General features: G+C 42.0%; 1 protein-coding gene across 1 annotated transcript; it reads right to left on the bottom strand.

Annotated features, from left to right (window-relative positions):
- Nucleotides 1-25: 25 nt before the first annotated feature.
- Nucleotides 26-20,422, bottom strand: LOC139409636 (FKBP prolyl isomerase family member 15a). The gene is made up of 25 exons (XM_071155057.1): nucleotides 20,375-20,422; nucleotides 14,678-14,784; nucleotides 14,306-14,375; nucleotides 14,041-14,110; nucleotides 13,329-13,403; nucleotides 11,940-12,038; nucleotides 11,172-11,321; nucleotides 7,718-7,786; nucleotides 7,283-7,426; nucleotides 6,995-7,134; nucleotides 6,844-6,892; nucleotides 6,570-6,689; nucleotides 6,252-6,333; nucleotides 6,081-6,158; nucleotides 5,673-5,782; nucleotides 5,390-5,491; nucleotides 4,736-4,830; nucleotides 2,359-2,461; nucleotides 2,088-2,310; nucleotides 1,778-1,914; nucleotides 1,304-1,432; nucleotides 1,027-1,149; nucleotides 823-936; nucleotides 337-444; nucleotides 26-115 (listed from the first exon to the last, which is right to left on the bottom strand). The coding sequence occupies exons 1-25, from the start codon at nucleotides 20,419-20,421 to the stop codon at nucleotides 26-28; spliced, it is 2,634 nt and encodes an 877-aa protein (XP_071011158.1). The 5' UTR covers nucleotide 20,422.
- Nucleotides 20,423-20,577: the final 155 nt, after the last annotated feature.

Below are 20,577 nucleotides of genomic sequence, written 5' to 3'. Positions count from 1 at the left end.
CATCATAATCATCATCCCTCATATTTTACTCCACAGCTTTTGTCCATTTCTCCTCCTCTTCTACCTTTTCTTCTTCCTCTGGATTGTGGTCTGTTAGCAGATCCAGGGTGACACTCTGTAGGATGGGGAGCGTTAACACAACATATTTTCCTTGTTTACATTAACAACATGCTCAATGTCATACTCTGGATTCAAATTACTGGTGCAGGACAACCCATGGTGTTAGAAGGATTATCATGGGCACCACCCGTAAACAGCGATTATCAACTGTTGGTGCAGCCTCACTATCTGCAGGGCAATGTGAAATGGAAACACCAGGTATTGGTTGCACTGTACCTTGATGGTGCTAAGCATGACTCCTAGGACATCACTTCCTTGGTATGACTGGTGCAGGCCGAACTCCCCTCTCAGAGAATGGAACACTCCATTCATCACTCTCTTCACCTGGAGGGAACACACGTAAACCATTGAAACAATCACTGATCAGAGAGAGGTAGAAATGAGAGCAATATAGAAGGTGGAAGTCAATTTCTCTTGGTGTTGCTCATTGGAGTAGTTTGTTAGAGCAAAGGTAGATTTTTAATTTAAACACCCACCCACCCAAAGTCTGCTTTCTCTACTCCTGTATTTCTGGGGACATTTTAGTTTTTGCCCAAGCACTAAACACCTGATTCCACTAATTAAAGGTTTGATGAGGTGATTAGTGGAATCAGGTGTACAGTGCTAGGGACAAACTAAAATGTTGGGTCCCCAGGACCAGGATTAAGAAACACTACTCCAATCATGTACAGACTAGTCTGAGGTGAATGTTGGAACACTCACCTGTTCTGCCATTGCATCTTGATTGGGCTGCTGGGCATGCCTCTTCTCCTGCTCAACCAATAGCATTTCTAGCTGCTTCCTGGTGGTTTCTGCCCTGCTCTGTGCTGCCATATACTGAGAGCGAGATAGCATTGGAATTCAACTGTTTGAATCATTTACATTTGCTCATGTTTAGGGAGTGTGTACACTCAGTATGTCCTTCACCTGTTCCTGTAGTTCTGACAGTGTCCTGGCCAGAATGTCTCTCTGCTGTGTGATTTCTGCTAGCTCATGGCTATGTAGTTCCTTCTCATACCCACCCTGCTGCCCGTCCACATCCAGAACCACCTTTAGATAAACACACGTTTAAAGCCTGCAGGTTTAATGCTTTACATAATGTTAAGCATTATTATATGCAAATCATTATTCATAATAATGTTGTGTATGTAGCAACATTTCAACTGATATGGCTGGTATTTAGTCAGAGAGAGAGAGAAAATACCTGTTTCCCCTGATCTACTTCTCCTCTCCTGGCCCTCAAGTGGTCAGTTTCCTTCTGGCTGCTTCTCCTCGCCTCCTCAGACAGACGCTGATGCTCACACTGCCACCTCCTCTTCCTCTCCGACAGCATCTGACAGAGACCGACAGTGTTACAAGATCAAGACCAAAGTCTAATTCCCTTTCTCTTCTGTGAAGTGTGATGGGGACTCCGACAGAGGTTATACCTCTTCCCACTCAATGAATTAAAAACATTGGATTAGTATGAATGAGGAGGAGTGAGTGAAAGGGAGCACACTTTGGGAACAAGGGGTATATTCAGAATTGGGTAAGTGTACTATATTCTATTGAAGAAATGTCAGGGGATTCTTTTTTATACCAAACAGTTATTAGAAGAATACTGGCACCATGTGGGACAGTGGTATTGCAGCCTGATAATACCCATTGGTCCAGCCTGCTCGTCTCCACAGACACACACCTTGTCCAGGTTGCCTTTCCCAGCCCTCAGGTCCTGTAGCTCCTCCTCCGTGTTGGTGATTGTCAGCTGCATCTCTTTACGTTTCAGTTTCTCTGTATGCCACTGGGCCTGCACCCTCCCCTCCCCCTTCCTTAGCCCTGTACGCACACACACACCTCTTTAGTTAGCATGGTGTAATGACCCAATAAAACATTCCCAAAAGTTTAAACCCTGCCCACCCAGCACGCTGGACACAACTCAAAAGATATTCAAAATTGTGTAGTCTCTCAAATAAACAGATCCAAGTGCAGTGGTTCTGCCAGTCCTGTACCTTCTACTAGTCTCTCTAATGAGCTGAACTGAGTACAGTGGCTGTCCCTGTCTTGCAGGACTTGGCTGAGCTGGGTCTGCAGGTCAGAGACAGAGCGCTGCAGAGAGGACGACTCCAGCTGAAGCTTGGAGACCAGGGTGGAGGAGGCGGCTAGGTACTCTGTCAGGTGCGGCTGAGATGGAGAGAGGTGGGGGGAGGGACTTAAGTGTGTGTGCATATGAGACTCTCCTGCGCTGTGTGAGTGTAGTAAGTTTCCTCTGCTCTTTCCTACCTTGTCCTGCTCTGCCTCCAGCAGGCTGGTCTGGTCCTGTTGGTTGCTGGTCTTCAGCACGTCTTTCCTCTGTTCCAACAGTAAACCACTCTGCTCCATACACCTGTCACACACACCATCTTGTTTATAGCTCAGGATGTCTACAGATTCACATTCTATCTTCCCGTTGTTTTATTTGCTTGGAAATACTGTGTAACCTTACCCTAGCATTCACAGTAGCTAAGAAATGCATTGCCATTAATTGGAAGGCTGGTTATCCTCCCACAATGGGAAGGTAGAAATGCCATGACCCACTACATTTGATTTATTACCAGATTAAGAGTATACCAGGTGACTTTCATAAGGTGTGGAGGCCTTGTATTGAATACCGTAAGACAAAAGGAGTCGGTATTAAAAACATACCCATGTCAGGGTGGATACCTCTTTAGGCCGCTCTGTCCTGGCCCCGGGGGTCTACCGTCCTGTGGATTGTCACTCTGGCTCTGGCCTAGTACACATGTTTCACTAAGATCCTGAAGTGTGGGTGTGTTAGGTTTGGGGTGCTGCAGGGCGGTGGACCCCTAGGGACAAACTTCTATTGGTGTAAGTAATGAGAGTTCTACATTATCCTCATGAGATGAATCATATGGAGGCGGAGGTGTTGATGTGTGTACATGTAAACTATGAGTATGTTTATTTTTTTCAACTTTGGTTTCCAAACCTTTTCCTTGGCAAATTATAAATACATTGACTGTGATATGTATGAATTGTAATATATTTCCTGTTAAAATAAAATATTTTTATACAGTACCAGTAAAAAGTTTGTACACACCTACCCAGGATTTAAAAAATATATATATATTCTACATTCTAGAATAATAACACATATGGAATAATGTACTAACCAAAAAAAAGTGTTTGAAAAATCTAAAATATATTTTGATTTGTTAAAGTAGCCACCCTTTGCCTTGGTGACAGCTTTGCACACTCTTGGCATTCTCTCAACCAGCTTCATGACGTAGTCACCTGTAATGCATTGCAATTAATAGGTGTGCTTTGTTAAAAGTAACATTTGTGGAATTTCTTTCCTTCTTAATGTGTTTCAGCCAATTAGTTGTGTTGTCACAAGGTAGGGGTGTTATACAGAAAAAATACCAAGTCCATATTATGGAACAGCTCAAATAAGCGAAGAGGAACTACAGTCCATCATTACTTCAGGACATAAAGGTCAGTCAATCAATCCGTAAAATGTCAAGAACTTTGCAAATTTCTTCAAGTGCAGTCACAAAAACCATCAAGCGCTATGATGAAACTGGCTCTCATGTGAACCGCCACAGGAAAGGAAGACCCAGAGTTAATCAGCTGCAAAGGATAACTTCATTAAAGTTAACTGCCTCAGAAATTGCAGCCCAAATAAATGCTTCACAGAGTTCAAGTAACAGACATCTCAACATCAATTGTTCAGAGGAGACTGCATGAATCAGGCCATGGTCAAATTGCTGCAAAGAAACCACTACTAAAGGACCCCAATAAGAAGAAGAGACTTGCTTGGGCCAAGAAACACGAGCAATGGACATTAGACGGGTGGAAATCTGTCCTTTGGTCTGATGAGTCAAAATATTAGATTTTTGGATCCAACCGCCGTGTCTTTGTGAGACACAGAGTAGGTGAACGGATGATTTCCACATGTGTGGTTCCCACTGTGAAGCATGGAGGAGGAGGTGTGATGGTGCTTTGCTGGTGACACTGTCTGTGATTTATTTAGAATTCAAGGCAAATGTAACCAGCATGGCTACCACAACATTCTGCAGTGATACGCATCCGGTTTGCGCTAAATAGGTCTATCATTTGTTTTTCAACGGGACAATGTTCCAACACACCTCCAGGCTGTGTAAGGGCCATTTGACCAATAAGGAGAGTGATAAGTGCTGCATCAGATGACCTGGCCTCCACAATCAACCGACCTCAACCCAATTGAGATGGTTTGGGATGAGTTGGACTGCAGAGTGAAGGAAAAGCAGCCAACAAGTGATCAGAATGTGGGAACTGCTTCAAGACTGTTAAAAAAACATTCCTCGTGAAGCTGGTTGAAAGAATGCAAAGAGTGTAAAAAGTTGTCATCAAGGCAAAGGGTGGCTACTTTGAAGAACCTCAAATATAAAATATATTTTGATTTGTTTAACACTCTTTTGGTTACTACATGATTCCACGTGTTATTTCATAGTTTTCATGTCTTCACTATTATTCTACAATGTAGAAAATAGTAACACTAAAAGAAAAACCCTTGAATGAGTAGGTGTAAACTTTTGACTGGTACTGTGTATATATATATATATATTTTAATCTACAGAACTCATTGAACAAGCACACACACACACACAGTACTGTACACTCAAACCTCTGGTTCTGCTCGAGGAGTTCTCTGATCTTCCAGTTCTGCTCCTCCACTCGGGTGCTCTTCTCCAGAACCTCCTTCTTTAGAAACAAGTTCTCCTGTGGAACCCAAATGGAGAAGTTATGCCGTTCCATGCAATGGTCAATGCCTATCAGGTAATTGCTTTCACCCGTCCTACTTTTCCCCACACCAGTGCAGTTGAAGGACAGTAGACCAGGACAAGAATACTTTTCCCCACACCAGTGCAGTTGAAGGACAGTAGACCAGGACAAGAATACTTTTCCCCACACCAGTGCAGTTGAAGGACAGTAGACCAGGACAAGAATACTTTTCCCCACACCAGTGCAGTTGAAGGACAGTAGACCAGGACAAGAATACTTTTCCCCACACCAGTGCAGTTGAAGGACAGTAGACCAGGACAAGAATACTTTTCCCCACACCAGGTGCAGTTGAAGGACAGTAGACCAGGACAAGAATACTTTTCCCCACACCAGTGCAGTTGAAGGACAGTAGACCAGGACAAGAATACTTTTCCCCACACCAGTGCAGTTGAAGGACAGTAGACCAGGACAAGAATCCTTTTTTTCAGACCAGTGCAGAATGAGGGAGAGCAGAAAAGGAGGAGGACACTGTAGATTAGTGGGACAGATGACTGACCTGGGTGATTCTCTGGATGTTGTGCAGGATCATGGCTGTTTCCATGGACACCGAGGACAGACCCAGAGAGTTGCCGCCACCATGCTTCTGGAGCTCATCCACCTGGTATAAAATATGTTAACATGACTTAAAACTGTTACAATGCTTTGTTACTTGTTATGAGCCCTTATAATGTCTCAGTTTGACAGGATCATTATGAGATTAAAAGAAATGATGAGGTCATACGCAAAACAATGCAATACAAGAAAGTGTTACCAGAACTACAAACAAGTCCACTGCTGACCTTGGAGACCAACAGATTGATTTTATCTGCCATTTTCCCCACAGCCTGTCCGATCTCAGTGTTGTGCTGTCGCACCTCTGTCATCAACAAGGAAGGGACATCACTAGGTGCTAGACGGGTCAAATGTTGTTTTAGATAAAAGCTTGCAAACATATTACAATAGTATGTCTGCTATACTGCACTTAGACAAGGTGACAGTGAAAATTGTATTTTCATTACCCTGGTATGAAACTGCATGATGAGGGTGGAACTGACCAAGGTAGGACGGACCAAAGGCAGACTGAAAGGATGGGTATGGCTGTGAGGGAGGGGGGGTAAGCATATTGTATAATTTCAAATTTCCCCTTTGGAGATCAATATTGGTTATTCAATTCAAATTCAATACCTGGAAGTCATGACTGCTCCCACCACAGTCCACAGCCTGTGGGACCACTGTCTCCATAAACACTGGTTGCTGGGCAGCAGTTGGCACAACGACCTCAGGCACTGAAACAGAAAATAGAACCCTGAATATAAGCAAATGACTGGTGGATCTACCAAACATATGGACGTAAATGGACACTGAACTAGAGGTCTTACCTGCATGGACAGGGGATGCAGCTGACATCTGGGCGGGCTGGGGGAACAGACAGTGATGTGAAGGGTGAGATTCACTTGGGTCCTGCAGGGTGACACAGATACAGACACAGAAGAATATTAACAGGTCAGTGGCACTGTCATGGGTGTCAAACATGACAACGGTTTGTAGGTTGTACTCCTTTTCCAGCATACCTGGCAAACAGGTTCCAAAATAAAAGCATTGACTTGGTCAAAAACTGGAATTGTGGGAATGCACAATTCTATACAGAACAGAAGGTGCACACACACACACACACACACACACACTATGGAGCCCACCTCTGTCTTGGAGTCACTGTGGTCTGGCTGAGCGGAGATGGCTCCTGTTGGGAAGGGCAGCATGGGCTGACCCATCTTGGCCATATGAGAGATCAACTTGGCTTTGGCTGTATCCGACAGCTGTATGTAAGATAATACGGTTTGAGAGAGATTGTGTCTGATTGACTGTGAGTGAGTGAGTGAGTGAGTGAGCGAGCATGTGTACGCAATTGTGAGTGAAAATGTGTGTGTGAAAGCATGCAAAGAAGTTAAACTAAATGAAAATAACACTCACCATCAGTTGCTCATTTATTGAATTGGATTTCACATTCAGAGGCTTTCCCCTGTTGGCAGAAAAGTCAAATAGTTAACCTGACATCTGACCCCCAAATAAAAAAAGCCTCCTAACTCCCCCACTGAGGAACAGTGAAGGTAGTGGTACATACCTGGGCTCTGCTGGGATAGAGCTGGGGGGCTGAGACTGAGGGGACATTCCAAAGCCCAGACTGTCCACACTTGGGGAGGTAGAGTTGGTGGTTAATCCCCCACTCTGTCGCTCCGACCCACTGTCCTTAGCAAACTTCACCTAAATACATCCCACAGAGTTAGAACATCTAGACAGCCATCTTTAGCCAATTACGCCCTCTAGCTTCGGTACACAAACAGTTCCACATGGCTACAGTGAGATACTGTTTGACGTTTGAAACTGAATGTGTGAGTGTGTGTGTGCCCACCCGGCGGATCTCCACATTGTAGACCAGTGTGCTGGAGGAGGGGACGTGGTTGGGGATGCCCTTTGACCCATAGCCTAGGGTGGGGGGCACAATATGGAGGCGACGCCCAGTTTTCTGCATCCCTAACATCCCGTCCTCCAATCCCTAAAGAGAGAGAGATAGGAGAGAGAGAGAGAGAGAGAAACATTCGTTTTTTTCTGTAAGCATGAAGTTGCCTCACTATGTGTGGTGTTGTCATATTGCTGAGTTGACCACTACACCAGTGGAGGCTGGTGGAAAGAGGTATAGGAGGATGGGCTCATTTTAATGGCTGTAATGGAATAAATGGAACGGGGTCAAACAGGTGGTTTCCATACGTTCCATATATTCCATTCCAGCCATTACATTGAGCCAGTCTTCCTATAGCTCCTCCCACCAGCCTGCTCTACAACCTACCTTAATGGCTTTGCCGGTGCCAAGTTTCACTCTCAGCAGCTTGTCTTTGCCCACGTTGGAGTCAAACATCTGACACACAGAAAACAATATAATACATTCAGCTGAATGGTGATCAAATTGGCATTGACATGCACTGTGAAGAGGATAAGTGAGTGAGTGAGAGAAAGAGAGAAATAGGACAGTCACACAAAACACATTCACTGAAAAATATATATATATATATATATATATTGTTTTAAAATCCATGTCATTTAGACTCTCCAGACAATAGTAAACAATGTGGGAGGGAGTTCAGCCATGTAAAGGGTGAAGTGTTCAAGGAAGAGAAAAGTGGGTGGGAACAACAATGTTCTATTAAACTTCCCTGCAAAGAAGAAAATCTAAAGATTTAACTAGGCCTCGTCTACTCCTCTCTGATAAAACATTTACTAGGGTCAGCCTTATCTGGGCCTCTTGAAAGCACAGAGACATTCCCAACAGAGGTGAGACGGATTTTTCCAAACTCTATTGCTTGCCTCATATGTTTAAGGCCCTGTGATATACACAGCTATTTTTTTTATTATGAATTATATACATTATGGCCGCTGATTCATGATAACTCGATCATAACCCAAAATATAAGGTTGCTTTACTCCATTGTTTGTAAGCTATGTCATAAACATACATTAATGTACAGCTTCAAATTGTCTAGAAACTATCATGTTGACCTCGTCCTTTTGTTTTTTTTCCCATATAGTAGATATCATTTGGTGGTTAAATTTATCCAGCCCCATCCCTCTGTTCTATAGCATTTTGTGGTTTTGTCAATGAAGACCCATAATATGAATATCTAGGGATGTGCACAATGTTGCTCTGTAAAGGTAAAACCATGCTTTACAATTGGTTAGGATCCATGTGTCACAATTTGTTACGATCACATAGGGATCGCAATATCGTACCATGTTGACTCAAACTGAAATGATCTCGAACTGACTGATAATGGTTTCACCTTTGGTCTCGGTTTAGATATGGCCGCCTCCGGCAGTCTGCTGTCTGAGGAGCACTTCCTGTGCTCTACGTGTCTGGATGTGTTCACTGAGCCAGTAGCCATTCCATGTGGACAAGTTCTGCATGGCCTGTATCAAAGAGTACTGGGATACTAGTGACCCTTGCCGGTGACAGGAAACCGGAGCTTTGCATCAATACTCTCATTTCTGAGATGGCTACTCAGTTCAGGAAGTCAGTTCAAGGGAAAGCCACCAACCTAGACCAAGGATCTCACCCAAGGCCCAGCCCAAAGCCCTGCTCAACCTCAACGCTCAAGGCCCTGAAGTCCTGCCTGGTGTCTGACATCTTTCCGTGAGACTCACTTGGAGCCTCAGAGAGTCACCGGTTTAAAGAGACAAGCTGATCAACCCTGTGGAGAACCTGGAAGACAGGATGCGTAAGAAGCACGAGAGACTCCTGGATCTGTTCTGTTGAAGTGACCAGACATGTCTGCATGTGTTTTGCTTGAAAACAGACCACATGACACTGTCCCTCTAGAGAAGAGTATAGAGACAACATGGCTAAACTAGGAAAGGTTATGGCAGAGGTAGACCAGAAGATGCTTACAAGATAGAGTAAGGTTGAGGAGATCAAACTCAGATCTCAGCAAGAGAAATGGAAAGAGAGAGACAACGTGCAGATCTTCACTGCTCTGGTGCGTTCCATTGAGAGAAGCCAGGTAGAAATCATTGATTGAGGTGATTAAGGAGCTGGAGCAGGAAATCGCTGAGCTACACACTGAGGGCCACCTTCAACTCCTCCAGAGCTTCCCATCCCTGTGCAGCCCTCCACCCACCAAGGACTGGTCTGAGATCAGTGTTCACAGTGATCTCTGAGGAGAGCTGTGTCTCAGCTGGAGGAGACACTTATGAGTGAAGTGAAGAGGTTTGGTGATGTTGAGCTGGAGGGGATTCAGCAGTAGATGTGACCCTGGACCCTGATACAGCACCTCCTTACCTCATTCTGTCTAAGATGGGAAGCAAATGAAAAACAGAAGCAAAGAACATGATCTCCCAAACCACCCAGAGAGGTTTGATTATTTTGTCAATGTCCTTGGAATTGAGGGCTTCTCTTCAGGGAGATTTTACTATGAATGTTATGGTTACAGGCAATACTGAGTAGGATTTAGGAGTAGCCAGTGAGTCTGTCATCAGGAAGAGGGATATACCATTAAGGCCTCAGAATGGATACTGGACTATGCAGAGGTATGGGTGTGAGTACAAAGCCAGTGACACCTACCCTGTCCCCATCTTTCTGAGAGACACACCACAGAAGGCAGGGGTGTTTATGGATTGTGAGGAGGGTCATGTCTCCTTTTATGATGTGGGGGCCTGGTCTCATATCTACTCTTTCACTGACTGCAAATCCATACCGTGGCCCAAATCCTAATGGTGAAATCTTCCCTCTCATCATCTCTACATTCAAAGTCACGGACTCTTAAATTCCCAAATTGTACAATGGAGTGGTTATTCTCATTATTATCAGCATTTGTCAGTCTGTTTGACATGATGAGTATAGGACCATACTAGGCTAAGCTACTGGTCAGAATGTTTGAGTCATAATTTCTGCCAACACGATGCTCATTAGGTAAACTAATGAGCACCGTGCGAGGAAGGATGCATTGTGAAAATATAGGATCCAGCAAGGATTGTTTTAAGATATGGTTCTTCTGTTGCAGTCATGCGCAATGTTCTTGGTTGGTCATCAATCATTAAGATAATTGAAAGGAACATGCTTATTTTATTTCAGAATATACATAATTTAATACGGCCAAGTTCTATTCACAACGGTATTCAGTTGGTTAAGAGACAGACATTCCGTAAATACTAGGAATAGATTGTCCACCATCTATGCGTTATCCAGACAGAAAAGAGATATAGGCAAAATAACATTTCGATTTAGAGCCATAAAGAAATTGAATAAATTAACTGAGCAAACCAGAAACCTTTCAATATATAAATTTAAACATTATTTTAAAACGATTTAAATATAATACATATAAATGTTGTGGGACTATAGTAGATGAAGAATCAATATTTTTTTAGATTGAGTATTTATTGGGTCATTATGTTAGTATATTATGTATGTTTGTAATAGTGTGTTATATGTAGAAATGTGATCGTATTATAAATGGTATTTTAATGTTAAGGACTCTTGGAAGATTAGTCCAAATGGGGACTAAAAGAGATCCTAATAAATCAAATCAAAAGCACCTAGAATGTCAGTATATTGTCAATGTTTGAATATATTCTGATCTTTTGTATTTAAAAAATAAATAAATTATAAAGCCACAAATCAAATTGCCCAATGCTCTGAGCTTTTCTGAGCCTTTATTCATTTTGTCACAAGCAGTTCATTTTGTCAGAACCAGTTGATTTTCTCCAAATACAGCACAATTATTTTGGCTGTATTCTGAGTTATTTGTCACCTGTCCGATGTTGTGGTTCTGTAGAAGCCAGCCTGTGAAGGCCACCTCTACCGTGTCACCATAGTCCACTGCCTGTCCCTCTCCTAACAGCAGGTCCTGGGTCAGTAGTGTATCTACAGTGGTCTCACTGTTCCATCTGGCCACACACAGCTGTAATGGTGGGTAAAGATTAAACATTAAAAAAGTCTATGGATTTTTACTGTGTGCAAATAACTCAATAAAACAACTATCCATGCATCTACCCATCTGTTTCTCCAGAGCCATTTATAGAGATCTATATACACAGTGTACAAATCATTATGCACACATGAATCCAGGTGACAGCTAAGATCCCTTATTGATGTCACTTGTTAAATCCTCTTCAAGTCAGTGTAGATGAAGGAGAGGAGACATGTTAAAGAAGGATTTTTAAGCCTTGAGACAAGTGCCTTTGAACGGGGTATGGTTGTAGGTGCCAGACGCACCGATTTGTGTCAACAATTGCAATGCTGCTGCGTTTTTCATGCTCAACAGTTTCCTGTGAATGGTCCACCACTCAAAGGACATCCAGCCAACTTGACACAATTGTGGGAAGCATTGGAGTCAACATGGGCCAGCATCCCTGTGGAATGCTTTCGACACCTTGTAGAGTTCATGCCCTGACGAATTGACGCTGTTTTGAGGGTCAAAGGGGGGGTGCAACTCAATATTAGGAAAGCGTTCGTAATGTTTTGTACACTCCGTGTATATCTGTCCAGTATGAGAAAAAATAATAATTCCGTCATTCACCTCTTTGCAAAAGTCCACTCCAGCTTTCTCAGACTCAAACATCAGGGACCAGTTGTGCCTCAGGTCATCGTAGAATGTTCCATAGTTACCTGGCTGAACCTGAGAAGTCAAATCAGACATAGCCTAGTTAAACACACCACACAGTTAAAACTGATATAGTCTAGTTAAAACACACCACACAGTTAAAACTGATACAGTCTAGTTAAACACACCACACAGTTAAACCTGATATAGTCTAGTTAAAACACACCACACAGTTTAACCTGATATAGTCTAGTTAAAACACACCACACAGTTAAAACTGATATAGTCTAGTTAAACACACCACACAGTTAAAACTGATATAGTCTAGATAAAACACACCACACAGTTAAAACTGATATAGTCTAGTTAAACACACCACACAGTTAAACCTGATATAGTCTAGTTAAAACACACCCCACAGTTAAAACTGATATAGTCTAGTTAAAACTGATATAGTCTAGATAAAACACACCACACAGTTAAAACTGATATAGTCTAGTTAAACACACCACAGTTAAAACTGATATAGTCTAGTTAAAACTGATATAGTCTAGTTAAAACACACCACACAGTTAAAACTGATATAGTCTAGTTAAACACACCACACAGTTAAAACTGATTTAGACTAGTTAAAACTGATATAGTCTAGATAAAACACACCACACAGTTAAAACTGATATAGTCTAGTTAAACACACCACACAGTTAAAACTGATATAGTCTAGTTAAAACACACCACACAGTTAAAACTGATATAGTCTAGTTAAACACACCACACAGTTAAACCTGATATAGTCTAGTTAAAACACACCACACAGTTAAACCTGATATAGTCTAGTTAAAACACACCACACAGTTAAAACTGATATAGTCTAGTTAAACACACCACACAGTTAAAACTGATATAGTCTAGTTAAAACTGATATAGTCTAGTTAAAACTGATATAGTCTAGTTAAAACTGATATAGTCTAGTTAAACACACCACACAGTTAAAACTGATATAGTCTAGTTAAAACACACCACACAGTTAAAACTGATATAGTCTACATAAAACACACCACACAGTTAAAACTGATATAGTCTACATAAAACACACCACACAGTTAAAACTGATATAGTCTACATAAAACACACCACACAGTTAAAACTGATATAGTCTAGTTAAAACTGATATAGTCTAGTTAAAACTGATATAGTCTAGTTAAAACTGATATAGTCTAGTTAAAACTGATATAGTCTAGGTAAAACACACCACATCGTTAAAACTGATATAGTCTAGTTAAAACTGATATAATCTAGGTAAAACACACCACACAGTTAAAACTACACAAGCATGTACACATCATGGGAAGATGTACTACTCACTGTGAAGATGAATCCTAGATGGATCTTGGCAGTTGTGATTGGTTTCTGTTGGCTGCCATAAAGCAGGATCATGTACTGAAGAAAACAATCAAGACGAGAGGAAGCAGACAGACAAATTACTTGGCAAACACAAACGTGATGTGTGCATGAACAGAATAAACTTGGGTCCCACTTTACAATAACATTTATTTATGTGGTAGTTACAAAGGCAGATTTACATTATGTTTTACACAACCCTTTTATACAAAAGTTTGTATCACTGCCATAGATTTATTACTGTATCAAGACAAATTAAAACAATTTATCATGAGCCTTTTTCACTCTACACTAAAACAGCCTAGAGTATCTCAAAATCATACAATTAACTGAGTCACATATTTCTTATTAAGTGGTTAGAGCAGAATACAAGACCCTTCATTAATTGAGTTGGAAAATCATATGATTAAATATAAACAGTGCATGACTTGGGGCGGAGCTCACAAGCACCTCAAATGTTCTACTGCTTGAGTTCCAGCACCTCTTACAGAATATTCACTTTAAAAACATTGCAGAGCTCCAGCACCTAAATAAAAACAGCACTCAAAATGAGTACCAGCACCCATTTCAGTCCAAGCACTGAATGTAAAGAGATGGAGACTTCCTCTTCACATCACCTGGAGTTTGTTTATTCTTAATGGAAACCAGTTTTACATATCCTTCAAAGCTCAAGTACCTCTCTGGTTGGATGATTTCCCAGGATAGCAGCTCCCACCTTCCCCTGTTTTGTGTACTGGCCATTCACACTGCAAACACAAAACCACGACGACAAGGTCAAACAGGACCTGTGAACACAATAACAAACACACGCATATTCTCTCACGCACGCACCACCTCAAGCACACTAATAATGGACATACTCACATACACATTCAACTCTGAGACATATCAACTCTATCTAGTGATATGGATTTCAGGTGCTTGTTGGTGGACATACTCACAAGCGGAATGCATGAACAGCAGTAGCCAAAAGGACAGAAGGAGTTGGTGCAGGCTTTTGAGGAGATGGGCCTTTGAAAACGCACACAGAGTTAACAAAAACCACGCAGACCATATTCAAACACTTCCATAACGTGAACTTTTGCACCAATCCATTAATGGATGTATTGGAAGAATTGCATTAGCGTTTACACGTGGTCTGAAGTCTGTTTAAACTGTACAAGCCACAATACTGAAGAAATGCATCCTTCCTGCTGTCTAGAGGAGTCATAACCTCCCTCTATCCAATCATGTCGGATCAGTGTTTACGTCAAAGGGAGGAAGGACAGAATGGATTTCACCAGTGTTTAAACAGGACCTCAGATGTATCTTACTCAGAGCGGTGGGGGTTTTCTTCGGCTGTTTGGGGGCTCTGAACTGGAAGGACTCGTTGCCCTGACTGGCAGCCTGATCCAGATCAAAGAGAGAGGCTAGCTTTGCTCTGTCAACACACAAACACAACGATACTGTATATGGGTAATTCCAAAATATCAGAATTGCACTGAGACTGATTTTTCACTTTAAAAATGTATGCCAAACAAAAACCGTTGAATTAAAAAGTTTAACAAACCACACAACTATACACAAGGAATACTTTTAACAATTTACACAGAACATTTTACAGAAACACATTTACTGGAAGAACTAGGCAGATGCAAAGTTTGGTAACAGTTTGTTTTTTTATGCGTCCAGGTATTTCCAAAACTCTGTTAAATCCATGTAGTGTCTTCATGTACAGTGTCTTCATGTACAGTGTCTTCATGTACAGTGTCTTCATGTACAGTGTCTTCAGAAAGTATTCACATCCCTTTTCACATTTAGTCGTGTCACAGCCTGAATTTCATTTATTACATTTAGAAGAAAAACATTGTCACTGGCCTACACACAATAGGCCATAATGGCAAAGTGGAATGATGTTTTCCAAATGAATAAAAAGTTTGAGTCAATAACAACGTCTTGAGTCAATAAGATATCAACCCCTTTGTCATGGCAAGCCTAGAATTCAGGATTAAGAACTTGCTTAACAAGTCATAATAAATTGCATGGACTCACTGTGTGAAATAATAGTGTTTGACATGATTTTTTAATGACTACCTCATCTCTGTACCCTACACATCAAACTATCTGCAAGGTCCCTCAGTCAAGCAGTAAGGTTTTCCAATGCCTCGCAAACAAAGGCACCTATTGGTAATGGCAAAAAACAAACATTAAATATCCCTTTGAGCATGGTGAAGTTATTAATTACACTTTGGATGGTGTATCAATGCACCCAGTCACTACAAAGATACAGGAGTCCTTCCTAACTCAGTTGCTTGAGAGGAAGGAAACCGCTCAGGGATTTCACCATGAGGCCAATGGTGACTTTAAAACAGGTAGAGGTTACTCCACAGTACTAACCTAATTGACAGAGTGAAAAGACAGACATCTGTACAAAACATGCATCCTGTTTGCAATAAGACACTAAAGTAAAAGTGCAGAGAATTTGGCAAAGAAATTAACTTTATGTCCTGAATACAAAGGGTTATTTTTTGGGCAAATCCAACAACACGTCACTGAGTACTAGTTCATATTTTCAAGCATTGTGGTGGCTGCATCATGTTGGGTCATGTGTATGCTTGTCATCGGCAAGGACTATGGAATAGAGCTAAGCACAGGCAAAATCCTAGAGGAAAACCGGGTTCAGTCTGCTTTCCAACAGACACTGGGAGACAAATTCACCTTTCAGCATGACAAGGACTTAAAACACAAGGCCAAATACAGACTGGAGTTGCTTACCAAGACGACATTGAATGTTCCTGAGTGGACTAGTTACAGTTCTGACTTAAATCGTCTTGAAAATCTATGGCAAGACTTGAAAATGGCTGTCTAGCAATGATTTTTATTTAACTAGGCATGTCAGTTACGAACAAATTCTTATTTACAACGATGGCCTACCCCGGCCAAACCCGAACAACACTGGGCCAATTGTGCGCTGTGATTGGGACTCCCAATCACGTCCGGATGTGACGCCTCTTGCACTGAGATGCAGTGTCTTAAACCACTGCACCACTCGGGAGCCCAACTTGACAGAGCTTGAAGATTTTGAAAATAATAATGTGCAAATGTTGTACAATTAAGGTGTGCAAAGCAATTAAGGTGTCACAGCTGTTAAATCCATTTTAATCCCACTTTGTAACAACAATATGTGAAAAACGTCAAGGGGTGTGAATACTTTCTGAAGGCCCTGTGTGTGTGTATTATTATTTTTTACATTTAGTATTTTACCCCCTTTTCTCCCCAATTTTGTGATATCCAATTGTGATCTTGTCTCATTGCTGCAACTCCCCAATGGGCAAGAGAGAGGCGAAGGTCGAGTCATGCGTCCTCCGAAGCATGACCCCGCCTAACTGCACTACTTAACACCCGCCCGCTTAACCTAGAAGCCAGCCGCACCAATGTGTTGGAGGAAACACTGTTCAACTGACAGCCGAAGTCAGCCTATAAGGCACCTGGCCCGCCACAAGGAGTAGCTAAAGCGAGATGAGTCAAGTAAAGCCCCCCCGGCCAAACCCGGACGCTGGGCCAATTGTGCGCAACCCTACGGGACTCCCGGTCACTGCCAGTTATGACACAGACTGGGATCGAACCCGGGTCTGTAGTTATGCCTCAAGCACTGCCTTATACCACTGCGCCACTCAGGATGTCTGTATGTGTATTTTCAGTAACAGAATTTCAAGGCACAAGGCAATGTTTGTTAAACTTACAGAAGGCAGAATAATTTCACCAAAACTAAATAGAAGTGTTGATATTAGTTGGCAGGGGTCTTCACTTCAACATTGTGTTTTGATGCATTTCTAACACCTTTTCAGACTTTTTCCTGGTACATGTTTTCTGAGACCCCTTTTCCATCTGTTTGACCAAAAATCAAAGTTTTCCTAATTCCATTTTTTTGGGATGGATAATGGTTGAAAATGCAAACTTCTCAAAATGAGTCTCGTAGCTTTAATTTGACATTCTCCCATGAACTTCACATGTTGGTGCTCATGGACATGTTGGTGCTCATGGGCCCATTAAGACACGCTGGTGCTCATGGACATGCTGGTGCTCATGGGTCCATTAAGACATGCTGGTGCTCATGGACATGCTGGTGCTCATGGGTCCATTAAGACATGCTGGTGCTCATGGGTTCATTAAGACATGCTGGTGCTCATGGACATGCTGGTGCTCATGGGCCCATTAAGACATGCTGGTGCTCATGGACATGCTGGTGCTCATGGGTCCATTAAGACATGCTGGTGCTCATGGACATGCTGGTGCTCATGGGTTCATTAAGACATGCTGGTGCTCATGGACATGCTGGTGCTCATGGGTCCATTAAGACATGCTGGTGCTCATGGGTTCATTAAGACATGCTGATGCTCATAGGTCCATTAAGACATGCTGGTGCTCATGGGTCCATTAAGTCATGTTGGTGCTCATGGGTCCATTAAGACATGCTGGTGCTCATGGGTTCCATTAAGACATGCTGGTGCTCATGGGTTCATTAAGACATGCTGGTGCCCATGGGTCCATTAAGACATGCTGGTGCTAATGGGTTCATTAAGACATGCTGGTGCTCATGGGTCCATTAAGTCATGTTGGTGCTCATGGGTTCATTTACATGGAAATTACCATATGTGTATGGCAACAATACATACAAGTTTTAGTGTGCATGTATGGGAACTTACACAAGCATGAGTATGTTTTGATCACTTCATCACAATGCTTAGCTTGGAATGACACAATCTAGTCGAAACAATGCAATCCACTCACAGCCCAATGAAGAGGTAGCAGAGACAATGATGGCATCAACACAGGGTTAAATACTTGTATCATGATTTGTATCATCACCATTCAGTCACTTAGTATCTGTTTGGATGTAAACAATTCTATCACAGCTTGCCTATCATCCTAACCTTACTTCCCGGGGTAGAGAGAAGAGACAGTATAGCTTTCTAGTTGTTTGCTTAGGTGATTGATTCAATTCGCTCACATGACATTTTGATTAGAAGCCAATATTATCCAGAGCAACATAAAATATAATAGACAGTCAGTGCCCAGTATGAATGTTTGCATGAAAGTTAAGTTGAACAAGTATTTTCTGGTATAATGTGATGTGCTACCAGACAATAGGCTACAAATGAACATGATCTCTACAATGCAAAACATTTTCCACATATTCCAAAGACTAGAAAAGAGAAAAACACGACTTACATTCTTCAAAATAGAACCTTTCCTTGCCCTCTGTGCTAAATGCAATATAAAGTGCATTACTAGCAGGGAATATCAGACCCACATTACATAAACACGACATCCCCAGCCAAGCCTATCCACTCTCTATTGAGATCAGCATCCCATGACATAAACACGACATCCCCAGCCAAGCCTATCCACTCTCTATAGAGATCAGCATCCCATGACATAAACACGACATCCCCAGGCAAGCCTATCCACTCTCTATAGAGATCAGCATCCCATGACATAAACACAACATCCCCAGGCAAGCCTATCCACTCTCTATAGAGATCAGCATCCCATGACATAAACACGACATCCCCAGGCAAGCCTATCCACTCTCTATAGAGATCAGCATCCCATGACATAAACACGACATCCCCAGGCAAGCCTATCCACTCTCTATAGAGATCAGCATCCCATGACATCTATTTAACCCACCCTTGGTGGCCACTTCCTCAAGAAAGCTAAAACATATTTTTAACTACAGCAGCACTCAAAGCAGTGAACCGTTGGTTAAATAAACTCAACACTCAACCAATAGACAAGCAGCCAGTCCCCCCATGTTTACTTACAGGATAGGTTCTCTCTAGTCTCACACTCCAGACCTCTGTGCACAATAGCCTAGGGATGAGGTTAGGTTCTCTCTCAAAGAACACATGTACACAGAACATACTGACCCATGGAACTCCCACCAAAGGTAGTCAGTATGCCACACATGGTCGCCAGTTTGTAGCTTCTGACAGAGGCCCTGTGCCAGATGAAGAAGACACCGAGAAGGGGAGGGCAGGTAGGAGAGGAGCTGGCTGGCAAACAGATTGTGTGCCCTGCCAGATCTCTCTCTGATCCTCTCCTCTCGGTTCCATACAGTTATGACAAGGGACCATTTAGCAGTACGGTCCATGCTGCTATGGTGCCATACCAGAAAACATTGCGAGAAAGCATAGGTGGTCTAATTGGTATATTCCCATTCATTGTTTTCCCTACCATTGCATAGGTGGGACAGGCTTCTCAGCCTAGCTCTGTCACATCCCAAGTAAGCGATAATCAACCAGGGGCTATGAGTTAATTATTTTCCAGAGTCCCTTGTTGATTATCCCTTACACAATCCATTGGTTTAAATTGAATAGTTTTTGTTTTAAAAGGAGGCCCTAGATGTTGATGTGGCGGCTTTTATTGCACTCCTCTTGGAAATATTTGAAGGGAAACATTGTTGACACTTCTTGGAAGAACACACATAGGCAAGTAGTAACAAACATTATACACCACATATTTCAGTGGAGGTTTGTTTAGCCTACCCAAGCTATGAGGCTCTCACACATTCCACCAAATTAATTTCCCCAAAATCAATAATGCCACCTTTGACTAAGTCCATAGGGCACCCCTGTTTCAACATAGCCACTCCAGACTCACAAATTATAGTTAAGATTTATCCAATGCACGTGGTTAAGGACTGCAAAACAATTTGGGAGGAAGATGAGATAAATATTTAAATCACTATTTAATTCTATATTATTTTTAGGCTTGCTGCACTACTTTTCAATTATTTGAATTATTTTCATGCATCCCTAAATATAGTCTGTAGCCTAATAAATGTTGATACTGTTAGTTACATTGTAACACATTGTTTAAAAAAAAGAAACAACGTTTACAATGAAAAAAACATTACTTTTCCCTCTTCTCAGTGTATGAAGAATGATCCAATCAAAAGACAATGCGCTTCGCAAGCAAATAAAAAAACAACTGCACATGCGTTTACTTTTTCTCTGTAAACTCACCCGCCTTTAGGCAACAGAAAATCCCCTTCTTGATAACCACAAAACATGTCTAGAAGTCTGTGTCGTACCCTTCGAATAGAAAAATACAGGGGGTATTTTATGTCTAGCGAAACATCACACACAAACAGCACGTTCAAGTGATACACTTCAAATATGCCTCCATCCTTCATTTCATGTAGAATGGCCTCAGCTGACTAGTCAAC

This window comes from Oncorhynchus clarkii, chromosome 5 (genome assembly GCF_045791955.1).
Source record: "Oncorhynchus clarkii lewisi isolate Uvic-CL-2024 chromosome 5, UVic_Ocla_1.0, whole genome shotgun sequence".
NCBI classification, from domain to species: Eukaryota; Metazoa; Chordata; class Actinopteri; order Salmoniformes; family Salmonidae; genus Oncorhynchus; species Oncorhynchus clarkii.
Note: the sequence above shows the minus strand (reverse complement) of the source record. Positions and strands in the feature narration are given on the sequence as shown.

Bases quoted from the DNA above. Each gene is read 5' to 3' on its own strand.
- LOC139409636 (XM_071155057.1), bottom strand. From the start codon at position 20,421: ATGTTTTGTGGTTATCAAGAAGGGGATTTTCTGTTGCCTAAAGGCGG. The intron at 14,376-14,677 runs GTAAGATACATC...GCGTTTTCAAAG, and splicing joins GAAAACCCCCACCGCTCTGA to GCCCATCTCCTCAAAAGCCT. The intron at 1,150-1,303 runs GTATTTTCTCTC...GTTTATCTAAAG, and splicing joins AAGTAGATCAGGGGAAACAG to GTGGTTCTGGATGTGGACGG.